At 36.7% G+C, this 23474-nt stretch overlaps 1 protein-coding gene across 7 annotated transcripts in view; it reads right to left on the bottom strand.

The window, feature by feature from the left end:
- Positions 1-23474, bottom strand: part of ZFX (zinc finger protein X-linked) — a 74080-nt gene that overhangs the window by 5861 nt on the left and 44745 nt on the right. For 3 of the 7 annotated variants that reach the window (XM_058291810.2, XM_004463758.4, XM_058291809.2), the window contains exons 3-7: positions 20545-21114; positions 2071-2220; positions 1719-1862; positions 1174-1326; positions 506-646 (exon numbers count right to left, since the gene is read on the bottom strand). In XM_058291810.2, coding sequence (XP_058147793.1) covers positions 506-646; positions 1174-1326; positions 1719-1862; positions 2071-2220; positions 20545-21114 — 1158 coding nt within the window. Of the gene's footprint in view, positions 1-505; positions 647-1173; positions 1327-1718; positions 1863-2070; positions 2221-20544; positions 21115-22762; positions 22818-23474 lie in introns of those variants that run through there. The other 4 variants (XM_058291812.2, XM_012527288.3, XM_058291811.2 and 1 more) reach the window with 2 other exon arrangements.

Genomic DNA, 23474 nt, shown 5'->3' with positions numbered 1-23474 from the left:
GAAATCTGTGGGAATCTTTCATAAAGTTTTGTTACTAAAATTTCTGCCTTGATTATTCCAAAAGCCATCACTTATGTTAATTTACATTAAAGCTTAAATACACCCATAAAATTTTAATATGCAAATCAGTATATAAGAATAGACAAGACATATGACCAAAGTACTTGTCCCACTGCTCTGTAAATTATGCCTGCTTTATGCTGACACTATTAGATTCCTTAAATATATTTAGTTTTAGTTAATGCTTATAACATAGTTAAGGGATTTCTTTTCACATCCTCTAAAAATTACCTGCATTTTAATTACTTTTCCCATGTTTGAGCCATTTCCTGTTTCTTTTTATCTAAGGAAATCATTCATGAATATCACTGAATTTTTAAAATTTTATTTTCAAACCCAATACAAAAGCTAAAACGTCATCACAACCCCTCTGTGGACGCATATACTAGAGTTTAGTCTAAGAATGCACAGGGAACGCTGCGCTGGGGAACTCATATGCCCTCACCTGTTTGGTACTGCCTGGAATCAGGTCTTCTCCTTTTCTTTGGTTTTTGTTTAGCCAGCCTGCCGAGCCCAGCAGACTCATCTATGTGCAAGAGGGCACTTGCAGTGCCATTCCGGTTTTCAATTCCATCAGAATTATTACCTAACAATGTGCATTAAAAACAAAATTATACAGTATTATAAATTATAAAGAATTAGGGATTTTTTATTAATCGCAACAATGAAAAATAAGCCATGATACTCATGAATGACAGAAATTCCCCATTCTAGGCAATGGGTTTTAAAAACATGTTTATAGCAAGACCATAGGAAATGCCTAGCTTCCAACTCTAAAAAATACATGTCAGCATTTGGCCCCATGGACTCCCTTGTTGCCTCCCAAAATTGTAAAGTCATGAGCCAGATATAATCAAGATGAAAAGTTTCAGCTTGAAAGCCTGTGTACTTGCAGTACTTCCTTCTACGTAATAGACATGAAGGAAATTCCTGTTAAAAAGACAAAAGGTAGACTTTATAATCTTCCTCTACTCTTATTTAAATCAAATAACCCTTACAGGGTACTGGTATTTCAGATTTCTGAAACCTATGGCCACAGAAACAGTTTTTAAATCACGAATTCATGTTCAAGAACCAACCAACTCAATCCTAAGAGTTGCTATGTTGACTTACCATAAGCTGCTGCCCATGCTATTGGCATGAAGGTTTTGATTTCGTTGTCATCCATTTGCTGTTCATGTGCTGCAGCAGCTGCTGCGGCTGCGGCGGCATCCTCCTCTCCTACGATCACTTCCATATAAACTTCGTCAGCAATTTCAGCAACATCTAAGCAGAAAATTATAAAAAAAAACAAAAAATACCACCTTTTGTGACAAGGTATACAGAGGTCACAGGAAAGACATTTTGATTTGAATTCAGTTAACAGACACACAGAAAGAAGGTTCAAATGTCACATACCTAGAAAATTGCTTTCACATATAGTAAGCACTCAATAAATACTTGTTGAAAGAATCATTAATTTCTTGGCTTTCACCATAATTTGTTTTTAAAGCAACATTCTAAGCATACATGAAGAATCACTGATGTTTTCCCTTACCCTTAGGATATGGCAGCATAATAAAGCTACTTGTTTCCTTCAAATAGTGGCTGCATAAAAAAAAAAAAAAACAAAACTTACAGAAACAAAATTTTCTCCCACAAAAAGACCACCTACTTACTTAAATCTTCATCTTCTTGCTGAGAGTCATTTACAGTCATATAGACCATCTTTTCCCTTGGAACACGAATACTGCTATTCTGATCAAGTAGCTCAACTCCATGGTCATTCTCAGGTTCACTCTCCACAATGTCTACTGTTCCACCTATCGGGGAAGATGAAAGCTCCAAGGATTTATTTGAAAACTTCATTTCCGCCCATTTCACTTATTACTTTTTTTTTTTTTACAATGTTTATATTACTACACGTTATCTCCAGAAAAGACCGCAAATGTTTTCAAACTAAACAACCCAAAAGTAATCAGGTTGAAGATATGGATCAGAATGTACAATATGCTGAAGGTTTCCTTTTACCTAAGTCATCCTCTCCGGGGTCAGCTTTGAAAATGTAAACTTTGATGACTTCAGGGCAAGTGCCATCCACTTTACAGGGATCAATTTCCGATTCTGTGTCCATGGTCATTCCAGAGGAACCATCATGTTCTATTTTGCCAGCATCATCCACTAAAAAGGCAGGAAATACAACAAATAATAACAGCATATACTTCAGTAAAATGTTACCATTTTCCAAAGTCCTTTCTACAAATACAATCTCTAACTTGACTCACATAAAACTAGATGCTTTCTACCTAGACAAGTAGAAATAGTGTATTTCTAAAGAATTCTCAAGATGGGATCACATATTAAGGCAACAAACACTCCACATAGAGAAAGCACTTGATAGTCTAGAAAACTAATCAGTAATGAAAAAATATACTTAGTCTTTGTTAATCCATAAGGTAAAAATCTTATAATACTTAAAGACCTTGGAAAGAATGTCCTAGCAGTAAAATCAGGAAACACAGGTCTTAATATTTTAGAAGCACTACTTCATGGTCACTATTCTTGAGTATTATTTGATCTGCTCTATTTCCACTACAAGAGTACATTTAAAAATAACTAAAATGTGATTGCTGCATCATGAGGAGGCAGACAAGCTCCTGTCAATAGGTACTCTGTGGAAATGCTATGTAATTTATCCCTCTCTATTGGAGATTCATATTACGTATTACATATAAAGAAGGGTTGTAATAAAAGAAATCCGTTCAACTTAAAAAAACAAAAAATATTATATATATGATTGCTAGAAAGAAACCCTACAATAAGATGGCCAATGTAAATTTTAATTTAATCTTAAAACTATGCTCACATATACACAGCATGTACATACATATAAAACATACACAATACACAAACACTTTAGTTTATGACAGTAATGAGTCTAGGTTCATGCTGGCAAATACAACAATATGTAAAATCAAACATACTGTCATATAGTCATTGGCCTCCTTAATGAAGGTGGCCTGTGCTATGTTAAAAAGAGAACCGAGAGAAAGGAGAGGACACAGCCATGGGACAGGAGGCAGGGATACAAGCCAAAGAACCCCAAGGAGTGCCAGCAGCCAGCATTAGAACGTTACAGAGTCTGAGGAGAAAGCATCGCCCTCCTGACGCCTCCTCGGTTTTGGACTTCTAGCCTCAAAACCAGACTGGGGATCAGCCAGATCAGTTGTATGCACAAAGTTGCTCTGGAAAGTTATAGCAAGGTTGAACTTTATCCCACTCTGGCCGTCCTTGAAATAACCTCTCCTCTCCTACCGAAAAAGGCTACTTAAAAGGGGTAGGATCTCAGGAGCCCCAGGCTGGCCCCTCCCCTACCTCTCACTGACTCAGCCTGAAGCAGGCCTGCACTCCCAGCGGAAATCCTTGGTCCCAGGAGCGGAGTAACCCTCAAGCATACACGACCAGCATGTATGTCAGGCCCAATCTATTTGGTGGTGGCCTGAGGGACTCACCGCCCCAAAACTTGCCCTGTATGTAGAAGTTGGTTCACAGAGCACTCCTACACAAAGCCTGTGGGAGAGCAGTCAAGCTGTGCTGCCTGGGGCAAGGCACTGCTGGCTGTAGGACATACAGTGCAGTGCCCAAGACGATGAGGAAACGGTTCCCTAGGGAAGAGGGGAAGGAACATTCGTATATGTGTAAGTGGGGGAAATCCTTGGGTCACACACATATATGCCCAGGACAAGATGCATGCCCAGAAAGAATCAGGATGACCTCTGTGATTTGGCCTGGAGCTATTCAGTAAACTCACTGTAGGATAAGCCCTGAAGGAGAGCACTTGCACAGGTCAATGTGCAAAGACTGGGAAAAATCTTCCTTTTATTTGGAAAGTTAGTGCCAGGCATTCAAGAAAAACTCTATTATAGTATCAGCTGCATTCAAGCTTCAGGAACAGAAACCACAGAGTCTAAAATTTTAGCCATAAAGACATTAAAATACCAAAATATCCAGGTTTCAACAAAAGATTACAAAACATACAAAGAAATAGGAAGCAATGGCCAAGGCAAAAGAGAAGATTAAAGCATAAAAAACCATCAATGAGGAGTACCAGACCTGGCACATATCACACAAAAACTTTAAAAAATTAGTCTTAAATATGCTCAGAGAGTTAAAGGAATTCGTGGACAAAAAACTAACAGAAATTAGGAAAATAAGAGAAGAACACAAAGAGAATATCAAGGGAGAGATAGAAATTATGAAAAGGAACCAAAGAGCTACAGAGTAACTAGAAATCCCTAGAGGGGTTCAACACAGCAGATTGGAGCTGGCAGAAGAAAAATCAGAAAACTTGAAGGTAAGACAAATGAAATCATTCAGTCTGAGGAAGAGGATGAATGAAAAAAAATGAACACAGCTGAGGAGCCTGCAGAACACCATCAAGCATCCCAATATATGCATTGTGGGAGGTGTAGAAAGAGAACAAAGAGAGAAAGGGGCAGACAAAGAAATAATGGCTGAAAACTTTCCAAATTTAATGAAAGACATGAATATACACACCCAAGATGCTCAACAAACTCCTAAAAGGATAAACCCTAGTAGACCCGCACTGCACCATATTGAAATCAGATTGTTGAATGCCAAAGATAAAGAGAAAATTCTGAAAGCTGTAAAAGAGAAGCAACGTGTCACATATATGGGAGCATTAATAAGATCAAGTACTGATTTCTCACAGGAAACCATGGAGGCAAAAAGGCAATGAGATGACATATTTAAAGTACAACAAGCAAAAAATTGCCAACCAAGATTTCTATTCCAACAAAACTATCTTTCAAAATATGAGGGGGAGATTCCTGATAAACAAAAGCTGAACAGGGCGCAGATGTGGCTCAAGTGGTTGAGTTCCCACCTCCCAAATGGGTTTGGTTTTCAGTACCTCTTGCAAAAACAAAAATCAACAACAAGCAAAACAAACAACTCAGGGAAGCCAATATGGCTCGGTGGTTGAGTGCCAGCTTCCCTCGCACAAGGTCCCGGGCTCAATCCCCAGTTGCTGGTACCTCAAAAAAAAAAAAAAAAAAAAAAAAGCTGAAGATCATCTGTAGTTCGGCCCTATAAGTGACGGTAAAGAGAGTTCTGCAGGTTGAAAGGAAAGGACAATGGAGAACAGATCGAGGCCTCATGAAGAAATAAAGATCTCCAGTGAGGGTAACAACATGTATAAATATAAATGCCAGTACTATTATACTTTTGGTCTGTAACTCCACTTTTTACTTCCTGCAGGATTTAAAGGGCAGATGCATTAAAATGTAATGGCAAGTTAGTGGTTTGGGACTCATAATATATAAACATATAATGTGTGACAAGAACAACATAAAGGTGGGGGACAGAGGGAACTTTAGGAACGTAGTGTGTGTATACTATTGAAGTGAAGTAGGTACCAAAGCAACGAGACTTGTTACAGATTTAGGATGTTAACTCTAAGCCCCATGGTAACTACAAAGAAAATACCAGAGAATATGCAAGCTCACAGAGCCAAATTTAGAGTACAGGTTGCCAGGGGCAGAGGGGGAGGGCAATGGGGGGCTAATGCATAATGGGTATAGGATTCCTGTTTGGGGATATGGGAAAATTTTAGTAATAAGAGGGTACTGCATCCTTGTGAATATGATTAATTTCAGGGAATGTGTGCTTGGAAGTGGTTGAGACTATAAAGTATATGTTGCATAGATGTTCCCACACTAAAAAAAAGAAAGGGCAACAATTAGACAATTAAATGCAGTACATGATTCTGGATAGGATCTAGCAAGGGAGGAGAAAAGGCTCAAAGAGACATTATTGGGACATACGAAAACTTCGGAATATAAACTGTAAGCTTTATATCAATGTTACATTTCTAGAACTTGATAATCATACTTAAGATGGTTACATTAGTAAACACTCTTCTCAAGCAATGTGTTAAGTATCCAAGAAATGTGGTATATACAACCTACACTTAAGTGTTCAGAAAAGGGACTGATAGGTAAGATGGATGGATGATTAGAATGAATGGCAAATATGAAAAAATGTTAAAATTGATGGAGCTGCATCTCGGTGGGGGAGGGGGAGGGGCACGTCAATGTATGGGGTTTGTATTGTTTTGGTCCTGTAAGTTTGAATGTATTACAAAAAGTTAAAAAAATTTCCAACAGCCTTTTTGCAGAAATGGAAAATCCAATCTACAAATTCATAAAAGAATTGCAAGGAGTACTGAAAAACAAAACCATTTACAAAGAACAATATTGGAGAACTCACACTTCCCAATTTCTAAACTTACTACAAAACTATAGTAATCAAAAACACTGTGATATTGGCATAAGGATAGACATATAGACCAAAAGAACTGAGAATCCAAAAAGAAGTACACTTATAGCCAATTGGTTTTTTCACAATGGTGCCAAGTCCACTCAATGAAGAAAAAAGTCTCTTTGATAAATGATCTGAGAAAACTGGATTTCCAGGTACAAAAAATGAAGTTGGACCCTTACCTCACACCATATACAAAAACTCAAAGTGGATCAATGACCTGAATATAAGAACTAAAACCATAACATGCTTAGAATATAGCACAGGGTAAACTTTTCATGACCTTGGATTTGGCAGTAGATTCTTCAATGACACCAAGAGCATGAGCCTCAATTATAAAAAATAGATAAATTGGACTTCATCAAAAATTAAATACAACCTACAGAATGGGAGAAGATATTTGGAAATCATGTATCTGATAAGGGTTTGATGTTCAAATATAAAAAACTACTATAGCTCAACAAGAAAAAGACAAACCCAATTAAAAAATGGGCAAAAGACTTGAATATGACAATGCCCATCCCAAGGAACAGAGAGAGTCTGCAACTGCAAGCAAGATAGTCCCATCCATCTGTCCCATGCGATCTAAGCCCCCTCTCAATTAGAGGTGGAGTGGACATCACCTTCACAGAATCCTCAGGATTGGGGAATGAACAATGGACTAGAGTAGGTATACTGTTATTCTACTATTGACTTATAGTTATTCTAGCAATGGAAGAACGTTTATCATTGATGTGGAGGTAGTGGCCACCAGAGGCGTTCAGAGGGGAGGGAGAGGGAAAAATGGGTATAATATGGGGGAATTTTCGGGACACTGGAATTGTCCTGAATGACACTGCAATGACAGATACAGGCCATTATATATCTTGTCATAACTTAAAAAATTATACAGGAGAGAGTTTAAACTATAACGTAAACTATAACCCACACTTAGTGGCAATGCTCCAATATGTGTTCATCAATTACGACAAATGTACCACACTAATGAAGGATGTTGTTAATGTGGGGAGGGGTAGGCAGTGGGACATAAGGGAATCCCCTACATTTTTTATGTATCATTTAGGTAATCTAACTATTTTTAAAACAAACAAACAAACAAACAAATAAATAAAAGATGTGAATAGATACCATTACTGGGATGACTATTATTGCAAAATAACAGAAAATAACAAGCATTAGAGAACATGTAAAGAACTGGAACTCTCATGCATTGCTGCTGAGAAGGTGAAATGGTGCAGCCACTGTGGAAAACAGCTGGATGGTTTCTCAGAAAGGGAAACCTAAAATTACTCTACGATCCAGCAATTTCACTCCTAGTTATATACCCAAAAGACTCAAAGAGATATTTGTGTAGCAATGTTCATAGCAGCATATTCAGAATAGCCAATAGGAGAAAAAGCAACAAGTGTCCATCAACAGATCACTTTATTTTAAAAATGTGGTATATACATACAATGGAATATTACTCAGCTGTAAAAAATGAAATTCTGATACTTGCTGTAACACAAATGAACCTGGAAAACATTATGCTACATGAAAAAAGCCAGAAACAAAAGACCATGTATTGTATGATTTTACTTATGCAAAATATCTAGAATGAGCAAACTTTCTGTTTCTAGACAGAAAGTAGATTTATAGGCTAACAGGGGTCAGAGAAAAGGGGAAATGAGGAGTTAATGGGTACAGAGTTTCTATCTGAGATGATGAAAAAGTTTTGGTAATTGATAGTGGTAATGGTAACACAACATTGTAAATGTAATTAATGGCACTGAACTTAAAAATGGTTAAAATGGCAAATTTTATGATATATGTTACAATAAAAACATTTTTAAGCCAAAAACAAAAACAAAAAAGAGACTGGCTTGAATATACAAATTAAAGGTTTAACAAGATTCACAGTTGTGAATCTTGATGTTAAGGAAAAAAACTAGAGCTTTTCATAAGACCATACATCTCAGTGTTGTCATCTAAGAGAGAATTAGGTTCTCTGAATCATAAGCCTGTTCTAACTTTCTCTGGTTAAGTCCAACAGTCTTACTTCCTAATCACCTCTAGGTTTGCTTTACTTTTACCTTTAAACCCAAAATCCAGTTAAAAGAAAAACTATAGAATCAATTTGGTATTTTTCAACATTCTTAGGGTTTGTATATGGGCAGGCTGCAATGGTTTATGTGGCTATTTAATGGTGAAGATACCAAGAATGGGTATTTCCTCCTAAAAAGATAACCAAGTTAATGAGTAACTCTTAAGTCCCAGGCACTCTTTTAAGAGGTTTCCCTTTATCTTTTCATGAAATCACTGATAACAAACAACCCTATGACTTACATGTTTTATCTCTACTTCACATATGTAAAACTGGAGCATCTAAAAGGCTAATTAACTTGCAGGAAGTATTCTGTCAAGAAGGTAAATGTTTTAGTGGATAAGTGCATTTATAATTTCACTTTTAGACCCCCCCTTCTCTGCCTCCTCAGGGACCCTCTTTCTTGGGTTAAAATTCCACCTTATTTTTTATTATATAGCCTAAAAAGGATTTCAAATAATTGATTATGATCTGACTTCCTTAATTAAGTTTAATTAGCCTGATTCTAAAGGGGAGGATATAAAGGGTCAGAGCCATTCAAGTGCCTGTCCTATGTCACAGTGATCTGTAGCATGGTGTCAGAGACATAATTAATGGAAAATATTTGTCAAATTGCACTAAATTGATCTAAAACATAGTTAACTAAACGTATTTAATCAAGAAATGAGTTCTTAATACTATAAATTCAGAGGGAAAGAAAGGAATCATTACAACCCTACCCTGTACCTGCTCTTACCCAAGAATTCCCCGACAGGACAACATAGAGGTCAGAAGGGAATCCAGATTTAGCCTTGCTAGCTCAACAGAAACCATCAACTGTGAATGCTAACAATGGCTAGCGATTTCAGTCTGGTTGCGTGGCAGTCCCTGAGCTGAATGCCTCATGCACATGACCTCCAATGCTCACAACCACCCCACAGGCCAAGCAGTCTTACTGTCATTTTACAAATAAGGAAACCAAGGCCAGTGAGAAGATAGTCAACTTGCCCAAATTCATATAGTAGTAAGCAGCAGCCATTTGCATACTACATTGCTTCTCTAGGATCTTGAAAAGAAAGGCATCTTCTCTCATTCTCTCTGCATTCTTTCCTCACCCCCCTGCCAATTACCTCACAAAGAGCAAGTTAAACGACAATTTCGTCTAAGTCTCAAGCTGAGAAACAAAAAATATTAGTCACAAGGCCAATCTGAAGCTTCAACTGCTTGTAATGCTTTAAAGATATAGACCTTTTTTCCAAGTTTTCCTTGGTGGTGGTGAGACTAAATAAAGCATCTTTGCCTTATGTGCATGTTTTATTTTCAGTATAAATCTAACACCAGATTGAACATTAGGCTGAAAATCTTTAATTCACTAATTTTAGTATTGATTTCTAAGTAAATTTCAGAGCATTTACAATAAAGACAGCAATTCTAGACTGATTAAAAGAATTTCATCAGAACAGGTTTTACAAAGATTAGTTCAATACATCTTCTCTAAAAGATCCTTAAGCCCAGTAAATAAGACTTTTCTCACATTTCAGAACTATTTCCATGTGGATATGTATTTTTAAAATATATTTTTATTAAGAGAGGCTGTGAACTTACAAAGCAGTCATGCACATGTGCGGAATTCTGATATAACACCCCTCCACCAACATACTAAAGTGTGGTAGATTTGCTACAGATCACAAGATAACACCATCAGACTATTACTTCCATTACCCCTTCCACTATTAAGACATTACATATTTGGCATTGATGCAAGAATATTACAGAATTGCTGTTAACTATGGTCCATGGGTTACATTAATTGTATCTTTCCCATGATTCTCCACATTCTTAACACCTTGCAATAGTGATGTACATTTGGTTCTAGTTCACAGAAGGACACTCCCATATCTGTACTATTAACCACAATTCTCATCCACCTCTGGGTTCACTGTTATTCAGTCCCTAGATTATTCTCCAGCTTTCTTTCAATTGACATTTACATCCCTAGACTACTGTTTTCAGCCAATATCCCATTTATAAACCAGCTGCGTTAGCTCTACTCACTACATATTACCATCAACTCTATCCATTTCCATACTTTTACAGTCACATTAATTAAAACTTCTACATTAAGTATCGGGAACACCTCAGCCCTACTCTTATCTCCTAATTGTATGTGTTTTCAAAATTCCAAAATTTTATTCTGCGTTTTACCAAATGGTTTAAGAAAGAAAAGTGGTAGGAACATACATAAAAGTAATGGTAAAAGACATACATAGCCAATAATTAGCCCATCAAAGAAAAGAATAAACAAATATTTTACCATTTCTTCTGCACAAATAAATAGCCTCTGGAATCGATATAGCATGAGACTAAACTGATCCTTAGAGTTTATGCATTAAACACAGGGATTTGGATTTCATTTATTCACACATTCCCTGAATCATTTTTTTACTGTCTACTATGACCAAATTCACGACTAAGTAGATGCTAACATCACACCAACCGGTCAAAAAAAACCTAGATAGCCAGGGGCACCACGCTCCACATTTGCAGGGGGAGCCATTTTCATCATTGATGTATGCAGCCAACCTTGTAGATAGATCTTTTTCAGCATGTCCAAATTTTCTCTTCCTCTGTTAATGGTCTTGCCATCTGCCCAGCTGCACATGCCAGAGACCAGGGAGTGAGCTTCAAACCCTCCTGCTTTCTTGACCGTAAATTTAATACACTTTCTACTTCCTAAATAGGTCATGAAACAGTTTTTGCCAAACTCTACTGACAGAACCTTAAATCAAACTGTTACATCATCTCTCTTACCTGAACTACTACAATAACTTCACAGTGTACTTTTTATTTCCAATTCTGCTCTTACCTTGTCCATCCTCAACATCAACATTATCTTTCTAAACTATAAACCTAACTATGTTACCATTAATCTGCTTGAAACCCTTTGACAGTTTCCCACATCAAAAAGGTTAAGGTAGGCTTCTTAGTGTTTTCAAGCGCCTTTAAGATTCAGGCCCTGTCTATTTTGTCACTTTCTGCACCCACCCTTGCCAGTGCCGGGAATGCCATTCCTCCCTCCTGGGTCACCTATTTAACATTTTATTCATCCTTCAAATTGAGTTTTTCCCCAAATTACTTTTTTAAAAGATGTGAAAATGGTAATACATAGCTTTATTGTTGTTGTTTTTTTAAGAAAATCCTTGTCTTTTAGAAATATATACTGAAATATTTATGCAGGAAATGATATATGGAACTTGTTTTAAAACACAGAAGGAAAGGAAATGGACAGGAGTAGAGATGAAATAAATTCAGTCATGGCTTCAACTGAGCTTCCATGGTACTATGGTTTATAAAGCTTTTATAGTACTTATCTCCTCACACAAGCATACCAATTTTTTTTTGCCATTTTCTCACTCTGTGCTTCCAAAATACTTTGCACATCCATTTATATACCTTTTTCACACTCAAACGTAATTGTCTGTTTCTGTATGTCTTCCTTCCAAGACTGTGAACTCTCAAAATCCAAAGACTTTTCATTGTTTATTTCTAACATCTAGCAAGGTTCACAGCTCATCATGGCTGATCAATGTTTTTGAATGAATGAAAACACAAGAAAAGCAAACATGAGTAAGAGAAAAAAAAATAGTTCATATATGTTTTTTCTTTTGTCTTTTTTTTTTCCTTTCCATCCTGCTGTTTTGCTGTCTGTGTCCATTTACTGTGAGATGATCTGTATCTATTTCTCTTTTTGTCTTCTCTTCTCGTCTTTCTCCTCTAGGATTCATCGGGATTCAATCCTGGGGACCTCTGATGTGGAAAGAGGTTCCCTGTCAATTGTGCCACCTCAGTTCCTGGTCTCTGCTGCACTTCACCTTGACTTTCCCCTTCAGTCTCTCTTTTGTTGCGTTGTCATCTTGCTGTATGACTCACTTGAGCGGGCACTTGGCTTGCTGCGCGGGCACTGGCTCACCACAGGGGCACTCACGCGGGCACTGGGCTCACTGCACAGGCACTTGGCTCACTGCACAGGAAAGCTTTCTCTTCTTTTTCACCAGGAGGCCCCAGGGATTGAGCCCAGGTCCTCCCATATGGTAGGCAGAGTCCCCATCACTTGAGCCACATCCACTTCCCTGCTTTCTTTTTCTCATATAAGAAAAATTTGAAAAAAAAAAAAAAAAGAATTTTTCTGATAGAAAAACAGATGGGAATCTGAGGCTCTCTGGGTAGCTTCTGCTACATGAAGAAAATATCTAGGCCCCTCCCCTAATTACTTCCTAACTTTGTTGAAATTGGGTATATTCAGCAATATTGTAAAGTTTAGTAATCATCAGAATTCAATTCGCCTTCACCATTCACTAATAAACTTATTTATCTTAACTCTACTGTTTCATAGTATTAACTTTATATACACACACACAAATGAAGAGAGGAAATGTGAGTAGATAGTGGACACTGGAATAAAACACACTTGATATCAAATCCTCACACTAATGCTAGCTAGATGTATAACCTTTGGTAAGTTATTGAAACAGTTACCAATCTGTAAAATGGTGATAAAATGGTGATAACACCAATATTATAAGGTTGTTGTAAGGAAAACAATATTATAGTAAGTCTGGCACATAGATACCCTTAACTGAGGATTTACTATTACTTATTTTTATTGCTATCAACTTGTTATAAATCTCGAACTAAATCATCTCCTTGGGATAAAAAAGCATAAATTAAAAAAATAAAAAATAAACTGCACATACTGAGTTGATTAGATAACAAGCAAACCATAAATACAACCCTAAATGCTTTCTCCCCTTCCCAAGAGGAGAGCTTTATTAATAACAAACCTTACTAAACAAATATAATTATATCTTCTGATTGAACTGGCAATAGTCTCAAAGGTTTCGGTCAATAGAAGATAGGTCAGTGAGTCTGAAGGCAATTTTACACACATTAGCACCTGAGCTCATCTCTGAAACATTAATTCAAATGCACTTTAATTATATATAGATGCTAGCAGACAAAAACAGATTAAAAAGCAATAGTAAAAAACAATCCAATCTAATTACTTATTTACATTCAGCTTTCATGCAAGCAGTTATATAATGCAGGAAACAGTGTTTTGAATACAAATTTTAATTTGGTGAAATAAACAGTCCTTGGTCTAAGACTACAAAAACAAAGAGATAACACGGCTGTATTATTACTCCACCCACACGCTCATCAAACAGTTTTATTTAAATATGGTCTGCACAAAGTACAATATCCAATCAATGCATTAAAATGGTCACTCACTTTCACTTAACCATGTTGGTTTAAAGGATTCTAAGCTTAAATTATTTGTTATAATTTTTTTGTCTATTTTAAAATTCCTTAAAATTACTGAATACATATTTTATTAAAATGCTCATTAGCTATGAAGAATCATTAGGTGTACATTAGAATAGAGACTATCTTGCCAAGTGTTCTGCCTTAGGCAGGAGGAACTCCAAGCTCCAAAAAGGATCTAATTGTCTCCTTTGATGTTACTACGTAAAGTAGACACGTACTACCAAGCACCCTAGTTTCTGTAAGAACCCATCACCATCATTTATTAATTCTGCTAAAATGTAGACTTCAATATTCAGAATAGTAAGCTTTGCAAATTCGCTACCCACTCCTAGCAATAAGCCTTAATCTTAAATCCTCTCAAATATCAAGATTACAGGAAACTGGAAGGGAAACGGAAATTAAGATTCATCACAACCATGACATGTCCATATTGTCCAAGAAGCCTCTTCTCAGTAAGCAGTAATTTAATCCTGCTGATAATTCTGGGTAGAAAGGAACTGCTATTTGCTGGGAAAGAGCTGAGCCACAGAAAACTAGTTAACATGTATTAGCAGCTAACATTTACAATGTGTTATTCTAAAAGCTTTACATGTTTTAATTCATTTAATTCTCCCAACAGCTCCATAAAATAGGTACTACAGTCATCTCCATTTTACAGGGCAGGAAACCAAAGTCTTGAGAGGTTAAGTAACTTGCTTAGGTTACACAGCAAGTAAGCGAAGAGCAGGGACGTGAACACAGGCAGCCTGACTCCAGAGCCTGAGCTCTTAATCATAGTACTGCACAGCTTCCCAGTAACACAAAGCTGCTCCACCACTAGCACCTGAGAGCAGAATGGCAAACTTATTGACTTCTTCTGATGGGCTACATCATTCCCTTTTCTCGCTAGGCTGTTTCCATGGGAACTGGGACAGAAAAATCATCAGGGACAGAGAGAAGCTACTTAGGCTACTGCTTACTGTCCTGCTAGACAAGGGAGTAATGATCCTGTAGCAAATGTGCCATTCTATTCAAGACGCTCTGAAAAGGGCAGGAGAAAAGCAAAGTGAAAACTGCAGGGAACAATATGGGAGAAAAAGTCCAAACAATTAAAATAGGTTGGGGGGGGGGGAGGGGTAGAAAGAACAAGAAGCAAAAGCTTAATATTGGGAAGTGGACATGGCTCAAGTGATTGGGCTTCCGCCTACCACATGGGAGGTTCTGTGTTCGGTTCCCGGTGCCTCCTGGAGAAGGCGAACTAGTGCGGCAGCCAGGTGTGGCGAGCTGACACAACAAGATGATGCAACGAAAGAGACACAGAGAGGAAAGACAATGAGAGACACAACAAACTAGGGGGCTGAGGTGGCTCAGGTGACTGAGTGCCTGTCTTCCACATGGGAGGTCCTGGGTTCAGTTTCTAGTGTCTCCTAAAGAGAAGACAAGCAGACACAGAGAGCAGACAGTGACCGCAAACAACCAGGGAGGCAGGGGGAGATAAATTTAAAAAAGAAAAAAGAAAAAAAAAAGCTTCATAGTGACAGGATACATTTTATTTCATCATTGAATTGACCCCCAAAACTATGGTACCTAGACATACTCAACGTGGAACTTAAGTAGCCCTTTGAATCAGGGTAGTGTATGCAGTAAGCAGATAATAAATGCTTACCAAATGCAAAAACTTAAACTTTTGAGTTAAAATTAGGCAAGCCCCAAAACTGGGAACCTCAGGTTCATTAAACTTGAGAAAGCTTTCTACAACTTAAAGAATTCTGCCAAAGGTGAATAGAACCATAGTAATGCCATCTGGTTTCAAAAGTTGATTCCCTATTTTTGCAACTGCCCTGTAAATCTGAATTATTTCAAAATAAAAAATTTAAGGGAAAATAAATTATTTCAAAGCACAAACTATTTTCTGAAACTACAAAACACTGTTGAAAGAAATTAAAGAACTAAATAAATGTAAAGATATACCATATTCATGGATCAGAAGACTTAATATTGTTAAGATTGCAATACTCCCCAAATTGACCTACAGATTCGACATCATCTCTATCAGAATCCCAGGTTGGCTTCTTAGTAGAAATTAACAAGCTGTTCCTAAAGTTTATACAGAAACTAAAGGGACTGGCACAGACAAAACACAATCTTGAAAAAGAACAAAGTTGGAGGACTCACACTTATTGATTTCAAAACTTATTATAAAACTACAGTAATTAACACAGTGTGGTACTGGCATGATGACAGACATGTAAATCAATAGAAAGAATTGAGAATCCAGAAATAAATCCTCACATTTAGTCAACTGGTTTCAAACAAAGGTGTCAAGACCATTCAATAGGGAAAGAATGTTATCTTCAACAAATGGTGCTGGGTCAATCCACATGTAAAGGATGGAGTTGAGCCCTTACCACACCCCATATACAAAAATTAATTCCATATGGGTCAAAGACCTAAATTTAAGTGCTAAAACTATAAAATGTTTAGAAAGAAACATAAGTATAAATCTTTGTGACCTTGGATTAGGCAATGGTTGCCTAAATGACACCAAAAGTACAAGTAACAAGAGAAAATATAAATAAATGGTACTTGATCAAGATTAGAAACTTTCCTACATCAAAGGACACCATCAAGAAAACAAAAAGATGGGAAGCGAACTTGGCCCAGTTGATAGGGCGTCCGCCTACCACATGGAAGGTCCAAGGTTCAAACCCAAGGCCTCCTTGACCCGTGTGGAGCTGGCCCACGCGTGGTGCTGATGCGCGCAAGGAGTGCCGTGCCATGCAGGGGTGTCCCCCGCATAGGGGAGCCCCATACGCAAGGAGTGTGGCCCATAAGGAGAGCCGCCCAGCGCAAAAGAAAGTTCAGCCTGCCCAGGAGTGGCACCGCACACGTGGAGAGCTGATGCAGCAAGATGATGCAACAAGAATAGACACAGATTCCTGATGCCACTGACAACAATACAACAATAGAAACGGACACAGAAGAACACACAGTGAACAGTCACAGAGAACAGAAAACTCGGGTGGGGGGGTGGGAAGGGGAGAGAAATTTTAAAAAGAAAAAATCTTTTAAAAAAACAAAAAGAAAATAAAAAGATACCCCACAGAATCTGAGAAAATATTTGTAAATCATCTATTTGACTCAATAATAAAAAATAACCCAATATGGGCACAAAAGACCTGAACATTTTTTCAAATAAGATATACAAATGGCAAATAAGGACATGAAATGATGCTCAACATCATTATCCATCAGGAAAATGCAAATAAAAACCACAAGGAGTACGATTTCATACTCATTAAGAAGGTTATAACTAAAAGGATAGATAATAATTATTGACTAGGATGTGGAGAAACTGGAACCCTCATAACTCTACTGCTAGGAATGTAAAATGATGCAAGTGCTCTGGAAAACAGTCTGGGAGCTCCTCAAAAGGTTAAACATGGAGTTAACCATATGATCCAGTAATTCCACTCTAAGGTACATACCCCAAGAGAAATGAAAATATATGTTCACCCAAAAACTTGTACACAAATGTTGAAAGCAGCATTATTCATAATAGCCAAAAGTTGAAACAATCCAAATGTCCACTAACTGATGAACAGATAACTAAAATGTAATATAGCCATACGAAGAAATATTATTCAACAATAAAAAAGAATGAAGTACCGATAACATGCACAATGTGGATGATAAACCTTGAAAACATTATGCTAAGTGAGTAAAGCCAGTCACAAAAGACTACATATTACAGGATTCCATTTATGTGGAATGTCCAAAATAGGCAAATCTATAGAGATAGAAAGTAGATTAGATTGGTGGTTACCTAGGGTTGTGGAGGATGGGGGCATAGGAGGAGTGACAGCTAAAGGGTACAGAGTTTCTTTATGGGGTGACAGGAATGTTCTCAAACTGACTGTGGTGATGGTTGTACAACTCTGTGAATATACTAAAAATCACTGAATTGCACACTTAAAATGCATACATTGTGTGGTATATAAATTATGCCTCGATACAACTGTCACCCCCAAAAAAGTTGATGTCAACCCTTGAGCTGATCCTAGGATTAGAAAGGAACACCTAATTCCTACTCATCTTCTACCTAACCGTACTAATTAAAAGACCTGGGAGATGTCAACAAGACTGAAAGAATGACATCTCATTGATCATGTTAATAACAGAGACATGCAAAGAACATTTTGCTTCTTGCAGCTGTTGTAAGGCAATGCCTGACTCATCATCACCAGATCTCGTCCAACTTTCCTTATTGTATAAGTGACACTTAATTAAGTGGCATTTTAACTATCCAGCTGCAATGTGAAACTCCAGGATCACTGCAAAGAGATTACGGACAGTCTGGCAGTTATCTCAGATTAAGAAGAACTAAGAACTAACTTGAGTAACAAGGGGATGACTCAAACATTCCATCTCTCAGAGAGCCAGAAAAATCCTAAGTGCCATGAAGCACTACCACCACTATCTAGCCAATACCAATAGCCAATAGTTCCTGGCAGGGAAGAAATGTATCATTAATACTTTAGATGAGGCATGGTGTGCACCGATTTTCGGCTGTAACAGTCATGTATCTGTTTATTCAGCCTAATGTACACAGGGTTTGATAGGGAAGATACTGTCCTCAAGAAACATAATTATTTCAGAAGCAATTTTAACATTGAGACTGCAAAGACTAGAAAGAGGTCAGCCTGAGGCAGATGTACTGTGTCAAAGGACATTTGTATCTAGATATACTACTATGACACTACAAAGAATGAGGACTGCTTCATCGTCATCATTTTAAATAAGACCTTCGGAGGGAGGAAATCCTCCACGTTGGACACTAAACATTTTATAAAAGCCATTTATTTGGCTCTTAGATCCAATGACTTACTGACATTTTTTTTTAAGAGAAGACAGTATTTAGACATCTGTTCTTATTCTTCTTTAGTCTATGTAGTAAAAATAGGAATTCAGAGATACTACCACTTGTTTTTTTTTTAAACAAATCAATTTTATTGATACATATTAATAAAACATACAGTTCATCCAAAGTGTACAATCAATGGTATTTGGTATAATCATGTAGTTGTGCAACAATTTTGTCTGTTTTTATTATTATTGAAATAATGAAAATGCTCTCATAATAACTGAAGTGATGAACGCACAACTACCATTTCTCATATTATGAAAGCATTACAGTTGACTGTTAATAATACCACCTCAGAATTCTCCATCATGGATAAAGTCAGAAAATAGTTCCTCTATATGCTTACCACAAAATCTTTATCAACTCTAATCTTCTGAAATCAAAATAGGTTTTAAGGTACAAAGCAGCATAAATGTATCTTCACTGAGAAGCAAAAACAATAGAAATGCTAATTTATTCCGAAGTATTCAACTGGTTTGACTCCAATGCCAATAGTAAATTAAGTTTTTTAATATGATCATTACTTTGAAGGGAAAAAGGAAAATGGTGTGGAGGGAAGAAAAAAAGGGCAGACATGACTGCATATTAGAAAGACAAAAGACAGTCCCAAAAAAGCACCATCCTTAAACCCAATTTAAAAACAATCCAACCATTTCTCATTATAGTAAAGTAGATAACATGTGTGTGTGTTTTCAAATCTTTGAATTCTTTTAGCTTGGATAGGACATTTTATTTTAAAAGGAAAGTTTATGTCCATCCATATTTACTTTGTTAAAAACATTAAAATTCACAGAAACATGGAAAAACCCAGGGCCAGAAGAAAGAGGACTATAAATAAGGTTTTTAATGAAAATTTTATAAGTCTGGATTCTGTAATACAAGAATCCAGTGTACTGTGTCAACTGTTACTAAAGCAACATCTGTTTTTTTGTTGTTGTTGTTGTTGTTGTTGTTTTTAATGGCTTCCTTGGAGGGTTTAACTTCCTAAAAGAGTAGTAAAGGCAAGAGATAGTGTGCAGCTAAAGGTCAGAGCAATGCCACTCCTTTTAGTCCTTAGAAAAGTAGTTTACAGAAAGAGCAGAAAATCTAAAGAAGTCAAGGAGAACCAAGAGTGCTTTCTCCTCTTAAGTATTTCACCAGACCCTCTTCCTCTCACAAATCAGGATGAATCTAACTCTACTTTCTCTACCCTTGCCCCTGGATTGCCTGGTCTTACAAAAGAAAATCTAGCAGTGGTATTTTAAAATAGCATCATCATATTGAAGAGTATGTCTTACAAGCTTAAGACTCTCAACCTCTGCTGGCCTCTCAATGCAGTTCAGCAATCTATTTTATAAGTGCTTAGCTTCCTGTCCTTGCCAATTCCCGTGAGACTAAAGCTTTTCAACCCTTTGCCATTTGAGCTTCTTACCCAACCTCTGCTTCTGTTCTTCCATATTAGCAGATGATCTTCACAGAGATAGAACTAAACTTTGTGAAATCATGACGGGAATGATTAGGCTGTTCCCAGCCTTTATTAGAATTAGGAAACTCCTGAAATTTAAAAGGGGATCAACTTGGGAAAGAAAATATTTGACCAAATTACTTATATATAAGTTTAGTTCTATCTCTTTTAACCTTTACCTTTCTAGACTGAAGAAATCTCATCTTTCTATTCCATTCCTACGTAGAAACAACTCTTTACTTTGCATCATTTCTCTTTCCTTAGTTTTGAGTTATCTTATAGGATCCAAACTGAAACAATAATGCAGGTAGGCTTGAGATTTACTTATAATTTTATAAAAGTTTTAGTCAAGAAAATGCCACCATTGATATGTTAGAAAAGACAGCCTTCAAAAACACCTCTGACAATCATTGTACCCCCAAGACTTACAGGATATCATAAGGTAGTCCTCACAGTTGCCTTTGTCGTCATCTTGCTGGTCCACAGGGATCCCGTTGGCATCTATGACTGCTTCAGAAGCACAGTCTGCTACCAATACTTCTTCTGAAACTACGTCAGTTGTCAGAGGATCAGTGACGATTTCTGCTTCCACTACATTATCATGAACCACATGTTCAACATGTCCAACATCAGGCACATGTATAGATTCACTCGTCAAGACATGTTCTGGCATAGACATTGAGGCTGAAGTAATGTCAGAAGCTAAAACATCATCTGGGACTGTGCAATGTGCTAAAGAAACTTCTTCAGTTACATCTGAATCCAGCACTTGCTCAGGAATAATGACAGTTTCAGATACATCTGCTTCTTCCATAATATCTGGGCATTGAACATCTTCTATAACAACGTCCTCAATAACATCTTGGATTACAACGGAGTCTGGGTCATCAGGAACAAAGTTATGCACGGTTATGTCTGAATCCACAACATCTGAAACAAAAACAGTTTCTTGTACTTCCACAACAATCTGATCACCATCCATGTGTGTAGCATCAGCTCCTTAAAAAAACAAAAATTAAAATGACAAATTTCAGGTAGGAATGCATGACTAGCTCAAATAACGCAAATGTTATTTAATTTCTACCAGGAGAGCAGACTAACTCCTCCATTTTTCTCAAACATTAAGATAGATTAAAGAAATAAAGAGGGATTCTATTTTTTGAATCATATTAGAAATAGAGATATTTAACACAAGAACTTTTTTTTTACTCATTCCAAATCAGTTAATAAAGTAATACTAGGAAAGCACAACAAGCGAGACAGTCACAGAAGAAAAATATTCAAAAAAGAAAAATTTTAGGCACACTAAAATAAAAAACCCATATGCACAGGTACTTAAGAGAGGATTATAAAAATTCAATAAATAATGTAACTCCAGGTGGCAAATATACCATTTTCCTTCATTATGACTGTGTTTCATTTCTTTTTCTTCTTGTCCCATCTCTCTCCTTCAACCATGTATTTCTTCTTTCTATCTTTCCCACGTATTTCTTTTACTTCCCTTCCATTTTTTTTCCTTCTCTCTTCATATTCTTTCTACTTTGTTCTGATGCAATATCCCACCAAGATCCTCCATCTATAACTATGGAAATTTAGAAAATACCCTCTGAATCTAGGACTTAGAAGGATTAGGACACATATGAAAAGAGGGATAGAAGGTCTCAGTTGAGGAAAGACAACTGGTTGAAGAACCCCTGTGGATAAAGTGAATAAAAGTGCAGCTACTCTGGAGTGGTAGAGGGTGAGGTGAGGTTAGTTGGAGATGGGCCTACCACAACTTAATCAGGGTACTCCACTCCCTCTAATCTCCTCCCTCCCCGCCCAGTTCTCAACCCACAAGGCACAACCTTCAGAATATAAAAAACTCTAATCCAGTGTACTCTGCAGTTAAGGAAGAAAGGAGAGGGATGAACCAATTGAAGCCCAGTGAGATTAAATGACTTAACCAAGATCACATGGTTTGCACAGCATATGGTGCTCAGTAAATATTATTCTGAATGGATGCCACAAATGTGAAGAGAAATCATATATACTTATTGAAAATATAAAACAAAACAAAACAAAACAAAACAAAATGTAACAAATCCAGTGTCTTGGCTCCTGGTCTAGAAAAAAGCAAACAAAATTTTATAAAAATCTTACCTAAAAAGCTGTTCAGTCAATTAGTGCTTCTAGTTATGACTCAGATCAGGCTGAGTCCAAGCAGGTACCTAACTCAATGACTGTGTGTCACTGGCCAGGACCTCAGAAAAACATGTGACTTCAACAAGCAAAAATGATCAACAGGACCAAAAGATTCAAAATTGTAGGCAGTCTTTAAAGTCACTTAATACCCATTTTAATTACATCTAGAAATAATAATGAAAGAATATGTTTGCTTTTATTACTACAGAACTTTTTACAAAATGCTTTTTACTTATTTGCCTTTAATATTTGCAATATTAACATCAAGTAATAGATCACTGTAATCTCAAGTTTGAGGACATGAATATGGAAGCATTTAGTGGCAAGAGCATTGTTAAAAGGTCTAAATCAGAGAGCTGGGTTTGGACACTTATTAGTTTTGTGACCTTGGGCAAGTCATTTAACCTCTGAGTTTCAGTTTCCTCATCAGTAATATGAGGACAGTAGTATCTGCCATGCATACCTCACAGGACTGTTGTGATGATCAAATGGGAATGTATGGGAAGTTTCTGAAAAACTGTAATGAGAGGTTTCATTATTATTATGACATATGAAAACAGAGGTCCTGGCAGATTAAGTGACTTGCTCAAAGATAAACAAATACCATAAGTGTTAACAATCAGGACTAAAATGCAACAGCCTTTCAATCTACCACTTAGCCCATGACCCACACTTGCTTGTGGCAAAATTAAGCTAGTCGATACTGTTTTTCTCCAAAAAGATTTAGTCTTTCCTTCAAGCACATTAATTATATGTATTCTAATGAAGAAAGAATTAGAACTTTGCATTTATCATTATCAAACTGAAATTAACAAACAATAATTGAAAGACTAGGCCAAGTAAAAAATACACCCTCTAGATTTAGATATAAAAGGAAATTTGCAAATTAAAAATAACTTATTTGATTTCTTGATAAGTTATCTGCTATTTCTTTAATATTAAATGCAGTATGAGCATTCAAATTCTAGTGGAAAAGTCATTAACATTTTATTTATAAGGGTAGCTAACTAATGTGATATAAAACCACTTCACATTATAAAACATACGTAACTTTGCAATGTTACATAACTGGGACCATGGGTAACCTGACATTGTCAACTTTTTAAAAATTATTAGAAGTTCATGAATATAATTTCCCTTTTGCCAAGGTAAGACTGTCTGCTATACCAAAGGCT

This window comes from Dasypus novemcinctus, chromosome X (genome assembly GCF_030445035.2).
Source record: "Dasypus novemcinctus isolate mDasNov1 chromosome X, mDasNov1.1.hap2, whole genome shotgun sequence".
Classification (NCBI taxonomy): domain Eukaryota; kingdom Metazoa; phylum Chordata; class Mammalia; order Cingulata; family Dasypodidae; genus Dasypus; species Dasypus novemcinctus.
This window is presented reverse-complemented; position numbering and strand designations above follow the sequence as displayed.